Genomic DNA, 19847 nt, shown 5'->3' on the forward strand with positions numbered 1-19847 from the left:
CATGGGGTCGCAAAGAGTCAGACATGACTTAGCGACTGAACTGAACTGAATCACTTGTTTAAATATATGTATATCTGGCTGTGTCAGGCCTTAGCTGCAGCACGTGGGATCTTCCCTTGCGGCACACAGACTCTCTAGTTGGGTTGTAGGCTCAGCAGTGGTGGTGTTTGGGTTCAGTTGCTGTTGGCATATAGGATCTTAGTTTCTGAACCAGGGGTCAAATCCACATCCCCCGCACTGCAAAGCAGATTCTTACCACTGGACCACCAGGAAGTCCCAACTCTATGATCTCAGCCTTTCAAAGTTCAGCATTACTAAGCCTAGTCACCTTGCTGAGCACCCAATCTCCCAACTGTTTTAGTTTTGAAAACTAAAATGCTACATTCATCAAACACTCCCCACATCCTCTCCCTTCACCCCCAGCTACCACCATTCTACTTTCTATCTCTATGATTCTGCTACTCTAGGAACCTCACAGAAGTGGAATCGCACAGTATTTGTCCTTTGGTGACTGTCATTTCACTTAGCATAATGTCCTCAGGGTCCATCCATGTTGCAGCAGGTCGGACTTTCCTTCCTCATTAAGGGTGAATAACATTTCATGGTTTGTACACATCATATTTTGTTTATATATTAATCCATAGAAGGACAGCTTGGGTGCTTCTACCTTTTGGATAGTATAAGTCACACTACTGTCAACACCAACACACAAGCACCCCTTCGAGACCTTGCTTTCAGTTCTTCTGGGTACACATGCCTGGTGGCTCAATGGTAAAGAAACCACCTGGCAATGCAAGAGACCCGGGTTTGATTCCTGGGTGGGGAAAATCCCCTGGACAAGGAAATGGCAACCAACTCCAGTACTCTTGCCTGGGAAATTCCATGGACAGAGGAGCCTGGTGGGCTACAGTCCATGGGGTTGCAAAAGAGTCAGGCACAGCTTAGAGACTAAACAACAACAAATACATCCAGAAGTGGGATTGCTGGGCCTTACGATTTCCATTTCTCATTTTTTGAGGAATGCCATACTGTTTTCCAGAGCAGTCGCACTGTTTCACATCCCCAGAAACAGTCCACGAGAGTACTTACTTACATTTTAACACGAGGTTAACTTAGGTCCCTAGTCTTCACCCACCACAGGGATCCGAGCTGCACGGAGTGGGGGTCAGTGATGACAGGTCGGGGATATTCCCCAGCACCAGGGCTGATGAGCCACATGAAAGCTGAGCAGGAAGTGTGCAGGCTGCCGCATGGAACTGGGAATACTGGACGAGAGCAGACTTGCCCACACACTGGTACCCTGGGGTGGCCACACAGATAAAGCAGGCTATGAGCACGCTCTCAAGACACACAGTCACTCTTCCAGGGTGAGTCAGGATGAAAAAAGTGTCATTCCTCCAGTCTACTGGAATCTACGATAGTGACGCCTAGGTGAAATTCCTCAGCTGACTCCCCAAGTGTTCTCGGAGCTGAAGCGCTCCCTAACAGATGGCAAGGACAAGGGATGTCAGAAACACTTCCATCTAGACTGACAACCCGGGTCAGCCCTAACTCTGAGACTCAGAGCTGTCAGACTGGGGGTCCACCCAAGGTAAAAACTGCTTGTGCAGATTCAGTGACATATTCATTAATACGAACACACTTTTAAAAACACGAAGTGTGGAGGAAAAAAAAAGCACAACCTGAACGCTGAGAGCTGTGTTACAACTCAGCGGACAGAACTGAGGACTTAAGGCCGGGACATAACAATGTAGAGACTGCCCTGAAGAAGCAAGGGAGGGGCCGGGATATCCAGAAGTTTCTGCAATAAAGACCAGCTACACAGAACAGCAAAAGGTGACTGCTAATTAAAGAAAGCCAGACATCTCAAGTTAACGAATTTAGCGCTTTGCTATGTGTGGGAAGGTGCACGAGTCCGGGCTCACTGACATCATACCTTTGATCTACACCTCAGCTATCTGGGGCCAGCATCCTGCCATCCTCCCCCCCCAGTCTCCTCAGAGGCGCTGCTGCAGGGGGCAGCGGGCTGCAGCGGCTGACAGTTGATGGTGAGCACCCTGTCGCCGCCGCGAGCTCCCTCAGGGCTCAGCACCGCAATGTGCCCGGCTTGCTGACCGCAACACCCTCTGCTCTGCAGGCAGCGTTCTTCCTTCACAAGTGTTACTGCAAAGCAGCAGCTCTCCTGAAACATCACTGCCATTTCCAGGCCTGACCTCTCCTCTCCCAAGGCACAAACTAAATTTGGTTTGGCTATGGCCCATGCCCGCGATCGGGGCGGTGGCTGAGACGAGCTAAACCACGCCCGAGGTCAGGGGTGGCGGCCGAGAGGAACAACCCCATGTCCCAGGAGCGGTGACCGCGCAGGCGCAGCAGGGCCGAGAGGAGCTACTCCATGTTCAAGGTCAGGAGGGGCGGCCGTGAGGAGACACCCCTCATCCAAGGTATGGAGCAGCGGCTACGCTTTGCTGGAGCAGCCATGAAGAGATCAAACACCTTCAAGGTAAGAGAAACCCAAGTAAGATGGTAGGTGTTGCAAAAGGGCATCAGAGGGCAGACACACTGAAACCATACTCACAGAAAACTAGCCAATCTGATCACACTAGGACCACAGCCTTGTCTAACTCAATGAAACTAAGCCATGCCACGTGGGGCCACCCAGGATGGGCGGGTCATCGTGAAGAGGTCTGACAGAATGTGGTCCACTGGAGAAGGGAATGGCAAACCACTTCAGTGTTCTTGCCTTGAGAACCCCATGAACAGCATGAAAAGGCAAAATGATAGGATACTGAAAGAGGAATTCCCCAGGTCGGTAGGTGCCCAATAAGCTACAGGAGATCAGTGGAGAAATAACTCCAGAAAGAATGAAGGGATGGAGCCAAAGCAAAAACACCTAGTTGTGGATGTGACTGGTGACAGAAGCAAGGTCCGATGCTGTAAAGAGCAATATTGCATAGGAACCTGGAATGTCAGGTCGATGAATCAAGGCAAACTGGAAGCGGTCAAATAGGAGATGGCAAGAGTGAACATCGACATTCTAGGAATCAGCGAACTAAAATGGACTGGAATGGGTGAATTTAACTCAGATGACCATTATATCTACTACGGAATCCCTTAGAAGATATGGGATAGCCATCATGGTCAACAAAAGAGTCTGAAATGCAGTACTTAGATGCGATCTCAAAAATGACAGAATGATCTCTGTTCATTTCCAAGGCCATGATACATTCAATATCATGGTAATCCAAGCCTAGGCCCCAACCAGTAACGCTGAAGAAGAAGAACGGTTCTATGAAGACCTGCAAGACCTTTTAGAACTAACACCCAAAAAAGATGTCCTTTTCATTAGAGGGGACTGGGATGCAAAAGTAGGAAGTCAAGAAACATCTGGAGTAACAGGCAAATTTGGCCTTGGAGTACGGAATGAAGCAGGGCAAAGGCTAATAGAGTTTTGCCAAGAGAACACACTGGTCATAACAAACACTCTCTTCCAACAACACAAGAGAAGACTCTACACATGGACATCACCAGATGGGCAACACCAAAATCAGACTGATTATATTCTTTGCAGTCAAAGTTGGAGAACCTCTATAGAGTCAGCAAAAATAAGACCAGGAGCTGACTGTGTCTCAGATCATGAACTCCTTATTGCCAAATTTAGTCTCAAAATGAAGAAAGTAGCGAAAATCACTAGACCATTCTGCTGCTGCTGCTGCTAAGTCGCTTCAGTCGTGTCCAACTCTGTGTGACCCCATAGACGGCAGCCCATCAGGCTCCCCGTCTCCAGGCAAGAACACTGGAATGGGTTGCCATTTCCTTCTCCAGTGCATGAAAGTGAAAGTGAAGTCACTCAGTTATGTCCGACTCTTCGCAGCCCCATGGACTGTAGCCTACCAGGCTCTTTTGTCCATGGGATTTTCCAGGCAAGAGTACTAGAGTGGGGTGCCATTTCCTTCTCCAACTAGACCATTCAGGTATGATCGAAATCTAATCCCTTATGATTATACAGTGGAAGTGAGAAATAGATGTAAGGCACTAGATCTGATAGACAGAGTGCCTGATGAACTATGGTCAGAGGTTTGTGACACTGTACAGGAGACAGGGATCAAGACCATTCCCAAGAAAAGGAAAGGCAAAAAAGCAAAATGGCTGTCTGAGGAGGCCATACAAATAGCAGTGAAAAGAAGAGAAGCAAAAAGCAAAGGAGAAAAGGAAAGATATAACCATCTGAATGCAGAGTTCCAAACAATAGCAAGGAGAGATAAGAAAGCCTTCCTCAGCAATCAATGCAAAGAAATAGAGGAAAACAACAGAATGGGAAAGACTAAAGATCTCTTCAAGAAAATTAGAGATACTAAGAGAACATTTCATGCAAAGATGGGCTCGATAAAGGACAAAAATGGTATAGACCTAAGAGAAACAGAAGATATTAAGAAGAGGTGGCAAGAATACACAGAATATCTTCCTGACCCAGATAATCAGGATGGTGTGATCACTCACCTACAGCCAGACATCCTGGAATGTGAAGTCAAGTGGGCCTTAGAAAGCATCACTACAAACAAAGCTAGGGGAGGTGACGGAATTCCAGTTGAGTTATTTCAAATCCTGAAAGATGATGCTGTAAAAGTGCTGCACTCAATATGCCAGCAAATTTGGACAACTCAGCAGTGGCCACAGGACTGGAAAAGGTCAGTTTTCATTCCAATCCCAAAGAAAGGCAATGCCAAAGAATGCTCAAACTACCGCACAATTGCACTCATCTCACACACTAGTAAAGTAATGCTCAAAATTCTCCAAGCCAGGCTTCAGCAATACGTGAACCATGAACTTCCTGATGTTCAAGCTGGATTTAGAAAAGGCAGAGGACAGAGATCAAATTGCCAACATCCGCTGGATCATCGAAAAAACAAGAGAGTTCCAGAAAAACATCTATTTCTGCTTTATTGACTATGCCAAAGCTTTTGACTGTGTGGATCAAAATAAACTGGAAAATTCTGAAAGAGATGGGAATACCAGACCACCTGACCTGCCTCTTGAGAAACCTATATGCAGGTCAGGAAGCAACAGTTAGAACTGGACATGGAACAACAGACTGGTTCCAAATAAGAAAAGGAGTACATCACGGCTATATATTGTCACCCTGCTTAATTAGCTTATATGCAGAGTACATCATGAGAAACGCTGGGCTGGAGGAAGCATAAACTGGAATCAAGATTGCTGGGAGAAACATCAATAACCTCAGATATGCAGATGACACCTTATGGCAGAAAATGAAGAAGAACTAAAGAGCCTCTTGATGAAAGTAAAAGAGGAGAGTGAAAAAGTTGGCCTAAAGTTAAACATTCAGAAAACTAAGATCATGGCATCTGGTCCCAACACTTCATGGGAAATTGATGGGGAAACAGTAGAAACAGTGTCAGACTTTATTTTGGGAGGCTCCAAAATCACTGCAGATGGTGATTGCAGCCATGAAATTAAAAAACGCTTACTTCTTGGAAGCAAAGTTATGACCAACCTAGATAGCATATTCAAAAGCAGAGACATTACTTTGCCAACAAAAGTGCATCTAGTCAAGGCTATGGTTTTTCCAGAGGTCATGTATGGATGTGAAAGTTGGACTGTGAAGAAAGCTGAGCGCCAAACAATTGATGTTTTTGAACTGTGGTGTTGGAGAAGACTCTTGAGAGTCCCTTGGACTGCAAGGAGATCCTACCAATCCATCCTAAAGGAGATCAGTCCTGGGTGTTAATTGTTAGGACTGATGCTGAAGCTGAAACTCCAATACTTTGGCCACCTCATGCAAAGAGTTGACTCACTGGAAAAGACTCTGATGCTGGGAGGGATTGGGGGCAGGAGGAGAAGGGGCCGACAGAGGATGAGATGGATGGATGGCATCACCGACTCGATGGACATGAGTTTGGGTGAATTCTGGGAGTTGGTGATGGACAAGGAGGCCTGGCGTGCTGCAATTCATGGGGTCGCAAAGAGTCAGACACGACTGAGCGACTGAACTGAACTGAACTGAATCAACTAGACCGTCTCTGAAGACACTGTCTTTTCAGATCTTTGATCCACCACTGTCCATGAAAACTTTAAAGGCACAAGTGGCTATCTAAAATTTTTCTGGAAAAGGAAGACTAAAGAAAATAATTTAGAAAATAAAAAATAGGGACTTCCCAGGTGGAACAATGGTTAAAAATCTGCCTTGCAATGTGGGGGACGGAGGTCAACCCTGGTTGGAGAACAAAGATCCCACATGCGCCGGAGCAACTAAGCCTGTCTAACACAATTACTGAGCCCAAGTACCACAACTACTGAGTCCAAGTACCTCAACTACTGAGCCCAAGTACTGCAACTAGACGGTTCATGTGCCACAGAAAAAGATCCCACCTGCTGCAACTAAGCCAGAATAATACATCAATATTTTTAAAATAATAAAATATTTCTAATTTTTAAAATTTCTATAAGCTCTCTTGGCCTGGAACTTAAAGAATTTAAACTTTTTAAGACAAGAGATGATACTGAGTACAAGGTGAACAGAACAGGCCTGGCTGCCATCAAAATACTGATGTCAAAAAGAATTGTGAATTAGAAGAATGTGCTTATTTTCCCCCAAGCAGAGCACATGAATCCCTTCACCAAGCTCATCCTGGTTTCATGAGCTGCTTGAGAAATTAAACTTTATGTATATCAGCACCATTCATTTATATAGACCACCTACCCTGCAAGCTCCTGGGGACCAATTATTCTTACACTTACTGACAGTAAATTTATAATAAAGGAAATATTTGGCAGGGTCCTGTAAGGGGTAGCAGTGAGCAAAGACTCGGTAAGCTGAATGGATATTAGTCCACAAATTCCTTCTGAAGCAGTCAGCAGAAGAAATTTGACTTTATTTATTCAATGCATTCTCTAGAACTCCAAAGAGGAAAAGGAAACTAACATTTCCTTTAGGAGCTCTGTGTCTGCCAATTAATTAAGCCAAAGGAAGGTGTGAGCTGTAAGTAAGCCTTCCCTACAAAGGGCAGTGTCCTGAGGTTATGCAAATAAAGCTACAGGGGGCTCCACACAAGGAATGGAGAGGAAAAGGCAAGAGCACCTTAGTCCCCAAGCAGGAAAGGGAGAGAGAAACATCCTACATTCTCAGTGAGATCACAGAGGTCTGGTTAGTCTTTGCTACACAGCAGCGAGCTCCCAATTACAAAGATGACCTAAAATCCTGTTAATATTAACTTAAAATAAAAACTATGCAATGTTCCAAAACACCTTGCACCCTTATAATGACCTAAGCTACAAAGAAAAGAACTGTAAATTTCCCCAAAACCAAGATCCAACAAGAGAAGGAAGAAGAGAGTGAGCTCAAGGAAGTGTTCTGGTAGGAGAGGACCGCCGCCTGCCTGGGAAATCCTTTCCAGGTTCTACCTGAGATGCCTTTTCTGGGTCAAATACACACATCCTTCAGTGAAAGTCAAGAGCTCTGGACCCACCTCTGCCTAAGGCATCTGTAATTTTTTTCCTTTCCTTTTTTTTTTGGTATATTCAAGGGTTTGTTTTCCTGTGTCACTGAAAACAAAAGAGTGTTCAGATATGTGTGCTGTTTTAAACTGCATTTTACCTGCCCTACTTCCCACCTCTACTAATCACCTCTCTGCTCTCTGCATCTATAATTCAAAAAAAGGTGTTGAAGTTAAAGGAACCTCCACGCTCTTCCCGACCTCTTGGCTACAGAGGACCCCCCAGCTCAGACCTCCGCTCTCTTCTCCATCAGTATTCACTTCCCGGGCCATCCTACCCAGTCTCATGGCTTTGATAGCATCAATGTATTGATACTAATGACTCCATGAAGTCCAAACCCTAGGAAATCTAGTAGGTATTTCAGACTTAACATATCCAAACTGGAAATCTGATTTCTATCCCTCAAACCAAAACAGCTTCTTCCCCAGTATTCGTCTTTCAGAAATCAAGACCACCAGTCATCTGTGCTAAGCCTGCCTGTCCTCCAACCTGAGTCAAAAGTACCAAGCTAAAAACATGGAAACAACCCAAGCGTCGACCAACAGATGAACGGATAAAGAAGTGGTACATATACACAATGGAATACTGCTCAGTCATAAAAAAGAGTGAAATAACACCATGCGCAGTAAAGTGAATGGACCCAGAGATGATCATCCTAAGTAAAGTAACCAAGAAAGAGAAAGACAAATGTCATCATATCACCTATATGCGGAATCTAAAATACGACACAATACGACAAAAATGAACTCATCTACAAAACAGAAGCCAAGACTCAGACTTGGAGACATAAAGAACAGACTTGTGGCTGCCAAACAGGGGAGGGTGCTGGAAAGGTGGACTGGGAGTCTGGGATTAGCAGACGCAGACTATCACATACAGGATGGACGAACAACAAGGTCCTATAACACTGGGAACCATACTCAACATGAGGGGATGAAACAGAATGAAAAAGAATATGAAAAGCATACATACGTGTAAATGTACATATATGTACGTATGAACATGATTCACGGATGTCAGCAACTTGATCTCTGGTTCCTCTGCCTTTTCTAAATCCAGCTTGAACATCTGGAAGGTCATGGTTCACGTACTGCTGAAGCCTAGCTGGGAGAATTTTAAGTATTACTTTGCTAGCATGTGAGATTGAGTGCAATTGTGTGGTAGTTTGAGCATTCTTTGGCATTGCCTTTCTTTGGGATTGGAATGAAAACTGACCTTTTCCAGTACTCTGGCCACTGCTGAGTTGTCCAAATTTGCTGGCATATTGAGTGCAGCACTTTCACAGCATCATCTTTTAGGATTTGAAATAGCTCAACTGGAATTCCATCACCTCCACTAGCTTTGTTCGTAGCGATGCTTCCTAAGGCCCGCTTGACTTCACATCCCAGGATGTCTGGCTGTAGGTGAGTGATCACACCATCGTGATTATCTGTGTCATGAAGGTCTTTTTCGTACAGTTCTTCTGTGTATTCTTGCCACTTCTTCTTAACATCTTCTGCTTCCATTAGGTCCATACCATTTCTGTCCTTTATCGAGCCCATCTTTGCATGAAATGTTTCCCTGGTATCTCTAATTTTCTTGAAGAGATCTCTAGTCTTTCCCATTCTATTGTTTTCCTCTATTTCTTGGCACTGATCACTGAGGAAGGCTTTCTTATCTCTCCTTGCTATTGTTTGGAACTCTGCATTCAAATGGGTATATCTTTCCTTTTCTCCTTTGCCTTTAGTTTCTCTTCTTTTCACAGCTATTTATAAGACCCCCTCAGGCAACCATTTTGTCTTTTTGCATTTCTTTTTCTTGGGGATGGTCTTGATCACTGCCTCTTGTACAATGTCACGAACCACCATCCATAGTTCTTCAGGGACTCTGTCTACCAGATCTATCCCCTTGAGTTTGGCCTCAGGTCAAACAACAGGGAGGGAACACAGCCCATCTCAAAAAATTAGATTAAAGATTTACTGAGCATGGTGTCACCCAGTCATAACAATACCCAGTTTTCCCCACAGTCAGCTTCTCTCATCAGGAAGCTTCCATAAGCCTCTTATGCTTATCCCTCAGAGGGCAGAGAGAATGAAAACCACAATCACAGAAAATTAATCAAATTGATCACATGAACCAAAAACTTGTGCAACTCAATGAAACTATGAACCATGCCATGGAGGGCCCCAAGATGAACGGGTCATGGTGGAGAGGTCTGCCAGAATGTGGTCCACTGGAGAAGGGAATGGCAAACCACTTCAGCATTCTTGCCTTGAGAACCCCATGAACAACATGAAAAGGCAAACAGATAGGACACTGAAAGATGAACTCCCCAGGTCTGTAGGTGCCCAATATGCTACTGGACAAGAGTAAAGAAATAACTACAGAAAGAATGAAGAGACGGAGCCAAAGCAAAACAATACCCAGTTGTAGATGTGACTGGTGAAGGAAGTAAAGTCCGATGCGGTAAAGAGCAATGTTGCATAGGAACCTGGAATGTTAGGTCCATGAGTCAACGTAAATTGGAAGAGGTCAAACAGGAGATGGCAAGAGTGAACATGGACATTCTAGGAATCAGTGAACTAAAATGGACCGGAATGGCTGAATTTAACTCAGATGACCATTTTATCACTACTGTGGGCAAGAATCCCTTAGAAGAAATGGAATAGCCCTCATAGTCAAATGCAGTACTTGGGTCTGAAATGCAGTACTTGGGTGCAATCTCAAAAATGACAGAATGATCTCTGTTCATTTCCGAGGCAAACCATGCAATATCACAGTAATCCAAGTCTATGCCCCAACCAGTAATGCTGAAGAAGCTGAAATTGAATGGTTCTATGAAGACCTATAAGATCTTCTAGAACTAACACCCAAAAAAGATGTCCTTTTCATCACAGGGGACAGGAATGCAAATGTAGGAAGTCAAGAAATACATGGAGTAACAGACAAGTTCGGCCTTGGAGTACAGAATGAAGCAGGGCAAAGGCTAACAGAGTTTTGTTACGAAAATGCACTAGTCATAGCAAACACCGTCTTCTAACAACACAAGAGAAGACTCCACACATGGACGTCACTAGATGGTCAACACTGAAATCAGATTGATTATACTTCATGCAGCCAAAGATGGAGAAACTCTATACAGTCAGCAAAACAAGACCAAGAGCTGAGTGTGACTCAGATCATGAACTCCTTATTGCCAAATTCAGACTTAAATTGAAGAAAGTAGGGAAAACCACTAGACCATTCAGCTATGACCTAAATCAAATCCCTTATGATTATACAGTGAAAGTGACAAATAGATCAAGGGATTACATCTGATAGACAGAGAGCCTGAAGAACTATGGATGGTGGTTCGTGACATTGTACAGGAGGAAGGGATCAAGACCATCCCCAAGAAAAAGAAATGCAAAAAGACAAAATGGTTGTCTGAGGACGCTTTACAAATAGCTAAGAAGAGAAGTGAAAGGCAAAGAAGAAAAGGAAAGATATACCCATCTGAATGCAGAGTTCCAAACAATAGCAAGGAGAGATAAGAAAGCCTTCCTCAGTGATCAGTGCCAAGAAATAGAGGAAAACAATAGAATGGGAAAGACTAGAGATCTCTTCAAGAAAATTAGAGATACCAGGGAAACATTTCATGCAAAGATGGGCTCGATAAAGGACAGAAATGGTATGGACCTAACAGAAGCAGAAGATATTAAGAAGAGGTGGCAAGAATACACGGAAGAACTGTACAAAAAAGATCTTCATGACACAGATAATCATGATGGTGTGATCACTCACCTACAGCCAGACATCCTGGAATGTGAAGTCAAGCGGGCCTTAGGAAGCATCACTACGAACAAAGCTAGGGGAGGTGATGGAATTCCAGTTGAGCTATTTCAAATCCTAAAAGATGATACTATGAAAGTGCTGCACTCAATATGCCAGCAAATTTGGACAACTCAGCAGTGGCCAGAGTACTGGAAAAGGTCAGTTTTCATTCCAATCCCAAAGAAAGGCAATGCCAAAGAATGCCCAAACTACCACACAATTGCACTCATCTCACACGCTAGTAAGGTAATTTTCAAAATTCTCTAAGCCAGGCTTCAGCAATACATGAACCGTGAACTTCCTGATGTTCAAGCTGGATTTAGAAAAGGCAGAGGAACCAGAGATCAAATTGCCAACATCCGCTGGATCATAGAAAAAACAAGAGAGTTCCACAAAAACATCTATTTCTGCTTTATTGACTATGCCAAAGCCTTTGACTGTGTGGATCTCAACAAACTGTGGAAAATTCTTCAAGAGATGGGAATACCAGACCACCTGACCTTCCTCCTGAGAAATCTGTATGCAAGTCAAGAACAGTTAGAACTGTACATGGAACAACAGAGTGGTTCCAAATAGGGAAAAGAATACATCAAGGCTGTATACTGTCACCCTGCTTAATTAGCTTATATGCAGAGTACATCATGAGAAACGCTGGGCTGGAGGAAGCATAAGCTGGAATCAAGATTGCTGGGAGAAATATCAATAACCTCAGATATGCAGATGACACCACCCTTATGGCAGAAAGTGAAGAGGAACTTAAAAAGCCTCTCGATGAAGGTGAAAGAGGAGAGTGAAAAGGTTGGCTTAAAGCTCAACGTTCAGAAAACTCAGATCACGGCATCCAGCCCCATCACTTCATGGCAAATAGATGGGGAAACAATGGAAACAGTGACAGACTTTATTTTGGGGGGCTCCAAAATCACTGAAGATGGTGACTGCAGCCATGAAATTAAAAGACACTTGCTCCTTGGAAGAAAACCTATGACAAAACTCAGTTGAGTTCAGTTCAGTCGCTCAGTCATGTCCGACCCTTTGCAACCCCATGAGTTACAGCACGCCAGGCCTCCTTGTCCATCACCAATTCCCGGAGTTCACTCAGACTCACGTCCATCGAGTCAGTGATGCCATCCAGCCATCTCATCCTCTGTCGTCCCCTTCTCCTCTAGACAGCATATTAAAAAGCAGAGACATTACTCTGCCAACAAAGGTCCATCTAGTCAAAGCTATGGTTTTTCCAATAGTCATGGATGGATATGAGAGTTGGATTATGAAGATAGCTGAGTCCCTAAGAATTGATGCTTTTGAACTGTGGTGTTGGAAAAGACTCTTGAGAGTCCCTTGGACTGCAAGGAGATCCAACCAAAAGGAAATCAGTCCTGAATATTCATTGGAAGGAGTGATGCTAAAGCTGAAACTCCAATACTCTGGCCACCCGATGCGAAAAACTGACTCACTGGAAAAGACCCTGATGCTGGGAATGACTGAAGGCGGGAGAAGAAGGGGATCACAGAGGATTAGATGGTTGGATGGCATCACAGACTCAATGGACATCAGTTTGAGTAAACTCCAGTAGTTGGTGATGGACAGGGAGGCCTGGCGCACAGCAGTCCATGGGGTCGCAGAGTCGGACAGGACTGAGCGACTGAACTGAACTGAATTAAGATACTGGGGACCTCCTTCAAAAGGTCCCATGCACGCACTGCTGCACTCAGTGCCCTGACCCTGCAGCAGGCCACCTCCAGCCCACGCCTCTGCTGGAGACCCCTGTGCACTCACAGGCAAGTCTGGGTCAGTCTCCTGCCGGTCACTGCTCCTTTCTCCTGGGTCCTGGTGTGCACAAGGTTTTGTTTGTGCCCTCCAAGAGTCTGTGTCCCAGTCCTGAGTATGTTCGGGCATACATTTGAATCACCTTAGTATACCTACGAATCAAGTACATATGAATCACCTCACTGTAAAGCAGAAATTAACACAACACTGAATCAACATACTTTATAAACTTTTTTAAAAAGTACCAAGCTTGATTATCCAGGTACTCAGGACAGGGGCCCCAGAGTGAAGGACAGAAGCCTTGTTTTTGCCAGCAGGGGGAGTGGGTGACTGCTTGGTTGGTGCCAGGAGGCGCTGGTGGTTTTTACTCAGAGTCCTTCACCGCCACTGAAAAAGAGTCAGAGGCTCTGAGTCAAGGAAATGCCCGTGATGAGGTTGAAACGTGCACAGAACTGGGATCCGTAAAGCATACAGGGTCAGAGTCAGGGCACCTGGTTATCTGTGGGTGCTCTCAAGTTCTGATCCCCTCTGTGTGTTCTATGTTAAGAGGCTCACGTGAGGGCAGAAACACTCCTGCTGCCTCCCTGGTCCTCTGCCCCAGGAGGCCAGGCTCATCAAGAAGCGTGGCCAGAAGGAGGTTCAGGGCTTCTCCGTGCTGCTCAACGCCATTTAAAAACGGGTATTGATGGATGCAAAAGTTAAAAAACATCTAGACATGTAGGAAAACCGAGACTTAACGTGATGAAACTATGATCCACCCATGAGGCTGAACTTCTAGCCCCAGAAAAGGGATCGTCTGAACCTCTGTATTATTCCACGTGCTCTGGTAGGAACTCCTGGGCTTATGTCTTCGTTCTGTCATCCCCCAGGCGAATGACCTTGACAAGCTTCCTCCTCTGGAAAGTGAGCGCCTGCACCAGAGAACGACTGGGAAGGTAAAAGGCGGAAAGCAGGGATGCACAGAGCCACGTGCTCCCAGGGCGGGAGGGAGCGAGTGTGCGGTGACGCGGCACCCACCCCGGGGACGGTAGGATGGGATGTTTCAGCTCTAGGAGTCAGAGCTCAAAAGGCTCTGCAAAGTCAAAATACTAGAGAAGCAAGGGAGATCTGGATCTAGTTATCTTTTCTGCTTCAAGGTGGTAAAAATTCCTAAACGTTCCAGCAACAGGTCTTCGTGTACAGGATAAGTCCAAAGACCGAAGAGAGAAAATCAGGATTGATGTTTGGCTTACTCACTCTTAGAATCATCTCATTTCCCCAAAAGAGCAGGGGAAAAAAAATCACATTATTAACTTTATTTATATTAGTGATCTCTGTTACAAATTCTCAGAGCCACAATGGAGCATAAAGGCTACACACAGAACAAGTTAACAGGTCGGAGCCGCTAAGACGCTGAAATATGATGCACTGCCCGCGGCTCAGGCGCTTCCTGGCTGAAAGTGCACCGTCATGTTTTCTGAGTCACCTCCTGACAGCAACATCCGTCGTCAGTCCTGCAGACTCACGGGCCTGGTGCTCGCTCAGACTGCCGCCAGAAAGGCCTGCAGTGCTTCCCGTAAAGTCACACAACCCCGAGTCAGCACAGCTGATGTACTTTATTCCAGCTCCAGGCCCTCATCAGAGCTGCCCTCAGGGCACCGCAGTAACACTGAGTCCTGAGCCAGAACAGGCAGGCTCGGGGCTCCAGGAGAAGAGGCGGCACCCAGCGGCCCACGGGCTGGACCCAACCCCACCCAGAGGGGGACCAAGGCTGGTGCTCACGACCTATACAGCATGCAAAGAAATGTCAGCAAGGCTGTGCTACCAGCTCCGACAAACTTCAGTCTCCAGAATGACCCCGAGGAGACGCACATGGATGGAGGAGGTGCGCTTCACCTGCGCACAGAAAGCTCCTGCAGTATCCTTCTTGCTTGCTTACAACAGGACAGCCCCCACCGTCCCTTCCTGCCCTCCAACCCCACTGCCTCCCAACAAATCCTGCTGAAGAGGGCAAAGGCCACCCGCAGCGTCCCCACTGGAAGTCACCACCAGATGGCGGCACAGAGCAACTGGCGAAGCCCACGTTCAGGTCCCAAACACCAGGAGCCAGACCCCTGGGACCGCTGCCCTGCCCCGCGGCCCTCGGGCCTACCCTGCTCCAGTTCGGTTCCTGATGACAGCTCACCTCCTCCAGGGCCTCCATGACGCACAGAAGATGCAGTTTAAATGCAGTGGTATCATGGCCCCCTCTCTATTTCCAGCTTTATCCTGTACATTTCTCATAAACCTCCACATCCAGCCAAATGGGTCTCAGCACCATCCCAGACCTGACCTCTGCTGCCTGTCCGATTCCTACGTGTACTTTAGCCCAACTCAGTCCTGTCTCTTGAAGTAGTTGCTCCCTGACCACCCCATTTGGGAGATAAAAGGGAAAAAAAAAACCCTCTCTGTTGTCCGGATCCTATAGGGCGTATGCTGTGTCCTGTGGGCACATCACTCATCTGTTTATTCAGTAAAATGCATCAGGTGCCGTTTACCAGGAGACATTCTAGATCAGACAATTTGGCCCCCAGGAAAGACAAGGCCTGGGAGGAAAGAAAATGAAGGTATCACTACGTTCTGAGTGTTGATGCCAAGCAGGCCATCACCTCCACACGTCAGTTCATCCTCACCCATCAGGGAGGCCACTGTTGCTATGACGACTCCACAATAAGAAAGCTGGGTCTCCAGGAGTTGGACAGCTGGGTAAAGATGATCACGTGTGTTCTTTGCCCTCCAGGGTCCCTGTCTGCCCCCCACACTGCTCATCCCTGCCCTGCCTTGTCCTCGGGTGCTGAGCTCTGAGATCCGCATCACTCACGCCCCCTGCCCTCTGGCATCCTGCTGGGTCGGGTCACGGAAAAGCTGCGCACCTGCCCCCCCCCCCCCGCCCTCGTCCTGACTCAGCGGGCTCTGGCAGGCTGCAGCCCTCAGCCACGGCTCCTGGAAGCCAGCCTTCCCACTGGGACCCAGCAAGACGACTGCCTGCTGCCGCCCCTGCAGGCCAGGAGTGGTGGGTAAGCAGTAGACAGGCTCCACAGGAAGCTGGCTGGACCATCGCAGCCCAACTCACACTTCTGGGCAGGCCTTACATGAACCTCTTAGTGTGAAAACTGCTTCCTGCCAGGTCCATGGAGTGGAAGGCAAACGTGCGTCTGTCTCACTATAGAACCTGTCTTTCTCACCTGAGTAACTGCTCTGCTCAACATCTGGGCAAAGCACCTCACTCTCATGGGAAGGATCAGAAAAGACTTTCCTGAGCAGGTCGCCTGATGACGAGTCAGTGGTCAAGGTGGACTGGAAGTCACCAGGCAAACAGAGAGCAAGGCGCCCATGGCAGTCGGGCACAGGGCTCAGGGGAGAGTAAAGGCGCGGTGATGCCGACTTACTTCACCATCCACGTGGGAAAATCAAAAGACAGAATTAGCTAGATTCAGAGCAGGAAAACCAAGCAGGAGAGCCCTACCTTCAACAGGGCCACATCGCAGAAGATAAGCCCCGCTGTTTAGCAAAAGATGCCCCCTAACGCCCAGCCAGACCCTGGTCTCATCTCCCAGCATCACTGAGCTGCCCCGAGCCTGCCACACCATCGGGTGTCCTGGCTTCTGTGTTTGCCCTCCTCATCAGAGACGCTGCCCTCCTCATCAGGGACGCTGCCCTCCTCATCAGGGACGCTGCCCTCCTCATCAGGGACGCAGCCCACCTGCTCGACTCCCCTCTCAGGACATCGCAGGCATCTGCTTCTCTGCACACACGTCTGGTTCTGCCCGACGTCCCCTCGTGCTGGTGCACGGTCCAAGGCAGCACTTCACTAACGCGGACCCGCCCTGCTTATTTGTGACCGTCTGTCCATCAACGGGGCCAGGAGGCCCAGGAAGCAGGAGGGCAGCAGCTTGCAGAGAGGTGCTGGGGCTCCAAAGCCCACAGCCCAGACCCAAACCCTGGCACTGCCCCAGCCCCTGGGTGAACTCAGGCAAGTTATGATCCTCTCTGGGGCTCTATTTCACCATCCAGAAAACAGGGCTAACACCAGCCTCCACCTCAGAGGCTTGGTAAGTGAGTCACATAGAATGCCTGGGCCACAAATAAGCCGTCAGTAATGTTTGTTGTTAATATATGTCTGTGTATCCCTTATTTCCTGTGTAGAAAAGCTTTTGTTGAATGGATGAGTTTTCCTATTTCATTTTGCTCCAAGTAGACACCAAATTCTGCTTAGCCTTTGCTTTATTTAACTATAAAAGGAAGACTCTCTAAATATGTGTTTATCTTACACATATCTTACACAGGACCTTTTCTGTAAAGGAATTCAGCCTCTTGCCACTGCCGCTGGCCTGGGAGCAAACTCCACATACACTTGCTACACAGCCACCCCACTGAATGAACAGCAAGGCTGCTTTCACAGCTCCCAGGGACATATCATCACATCAGATCTTGCCGGCTCCCCTCGGGTGACCAGAGTCACGACACAGAAGTGACCCACAGGAAAACTTGTCTCAAAGCTGAAGCAATGCAAGGTTACTGAAGTCATGAAATACTCTCTACAAGTTTTTTAAAATGTCAGCTTCTAAGCCCCAAATTCTTAACTGTTACAAGCCTGGCAACACGTCCCTGGGTGAGAGTCCCAACGGAGAGAGAAAATCAGAGCACATGGAACAGCAAACTCAGGCGGTGAGGAGGGGAGACCGGCTTCCAGGTGCGCCCCACGCTTCCCAGGTAACTGTCCAGGTGACTTCCCAGCTAACTGTCCAGTCTGGCTTCAGAGACCCAGGGTACTCCCTAGAAAAGGAGCGCGTGGCCCCGTGGGAGCAACAGAAAGCGCACCCCAGAGGACGCAGCACCCCAGCATCGCCCCAACAGGAGCTGCAGAGGAGGGGTCAGCCCTCCGCCCAGGCCTCCCAACTCCGAGGCCACTTTGCGGAGGCCCCTGGTCCCCGGCCCAGCCCTCACCACGGCCAGGCCTCGGCGGGGGGACCCTGTGGCCCCATCCGGGCTGTGGTCCCCCGCTCAGGGTCGGGATTCTCGTTTTCAGTCTCCCCTCCCGCCAGCGACCAGCACTTCCCGGGAAACCGCACTCCACACTGACACAGCTGAGCTCAGCGCCGCTGGCCGGACCATCAGAGACTCGCGGAACACTTCAGGTCGACCGGACCATGTGTGAGGACTAAGGCCCGCTCCGGGCGACACCGCACCTGACACTCCCGGCACGCCCGGCCCCACTCACCGGTCTGCGGGCAGCGGCGCCCTGCACGCTCTGGTAGAACTCGGGCGGGACGCGCGCGCCCCTGCGGAGCCGCCGCCGCCGCGCCGCGCCGTCCTGCTCGCTCTGCGCCGGGGCCTCCGCGACGGGCTTCACGTCCTCCAGCCGGGCGGCCGCGGCGGCGCGTCTGCGGAGGTGCCGGGGGCTGGATCGGAATCCCTGAGCAGGAGACACAAGCGGACACACGCAGGTTGGTGCCGGTCGGCTGTGCTGTTCCCTGGGGCTTGCGGTGCAGGCGGCGCCAAAGCCACCAGCCCCGCAGGGGCCCTCTGCCCACCCACAGGGAGCCCGACGCCGGGCAAGACCCGGGTTCCGGGTCCAGAGATATTCTCCATTGAGAGACGCTTTTAGTAAACAAGAGAGTCCTACCGAATAAAGCGCAGGGGACTATACTCAATATCCTGTGATAAACAATCGTGGAAAAGAATATTAGATGTATGTACAGCTGAGTCACTTGGCTGTACAGCAGAAATTAATACATTATAAATCGACTACACTTCAATACATTAAAAAAAAAAAACTGTTTTTAACCCAGAAATTCCAGTTTTTATAAAAAGAGTAGGCAGACACACTGCTCTACTTCTGTGTACACAGTAAGACTAAGTGTGAAGAAGGGAGCTCCGTGATGATGGGGAGGGTCAGGACCCAGCAGCACCCCGGAGAAAGGGCCCTCTGCCTCCCTTCAGGAAGGAAGGCCAGGATTCCAAGGCATCACCAAGCAACACCTTAAAGTGAAGACCTAAACCTAACTGGATGAAGGACGGTGTAGTGTGGGTTTGGAGGTCAGATGGGCGGGGGTGCAAATGCTGCTCCTTATAGCTACACATTTATTAAATATTAATGACCTAACTTTTCTAGTCTAACAAATGGGTAACGTTCTCCTCAAAGGTTTTTGGTTTGTTTTTTTTTTTTTACCCTTTATTTTACTATATGCACAAAATTTTATTCTTTTTCTAATTAATTTTTATTGAAGTATATAGTTGCTTTATAATGTTATTTTCTGCTGTACAGCAAAGTGACTCAGCCCTATGTATACATATATCCCCTTTTTTAATTTCCTTCCCATTTAGGTCACCACAGAACACCTGAGTAGATACTGTTCCCATTACTTATCTATTTTACAGGCAGTATCAATAGCCTGTATGTATCCACCTCAATCTCCCAATTACCCCCACCCTCTTTCCCCCCTGGTATCCATACATTTGTCCTCTAGTCTGTGTCTGTCTCTGCTTTCTCTCACAGGGTTTTCTAGAAGGTAACAGATGCTAAAGTGCTTCCCTGGTGGCTCATCTGGTAAAGAGTCTGCCTGCAATGCGGGAGACCTGGGTTCGATCCCTGGGTCGGGAAGATCCCCTGGAGAAGGGAAAGGCTCCCCACTCCAGTATTCTGGCCTGGAGAATTCCATGGACTGTATAGTCAATGGGGTCGCAAAGAGTTGGACACGACTGTGCGACTTTCACATCAATTTCAACGGATGTTAAAATTCTAAGCATAGCATCTG

The 19847-nt window shown here is 47.6% G+C and overlaps 1 protein-coding gene across 11 annotated transcripts in view; it reads right to left on the reverse strand.

The window, feature by feature from the left end:
• The window catches only part of DST (dystonin), a 530351-nt gene that overhangs the window by 458261 nt on the left and 52243 nt on the right, over nucleotides 1-19847 (reverse strand). For all 11 annotated transcript variants that reach the window (XM_018038670.1, XM_018038677.1, XM_018038675.1 and 8 more), the window contains exon 3: nucleotides 18311-18505. In XM_018038670.1, the coding sequence (XP_017894159.1) occupies nucleotides 18311-18505 (195 nt within the window). The remainder of the gene's footprint in view (nucleotides 1-18310; nucleotides 18506-19847) is intronic.

Source organism: Capra hircus, chromosome 23, assembly GCF_001704415.2.
Source record: "Capra hircus breed San Clemente chromosome 23, ASM170441v1, whole genome shotgun sequence".
Classification (NCBI taxonomy): Eukaryota; Metazoa; Chordata; class Mammalia; order Artiodactyla; family Bovidae; genus Capra; species Capra hircus.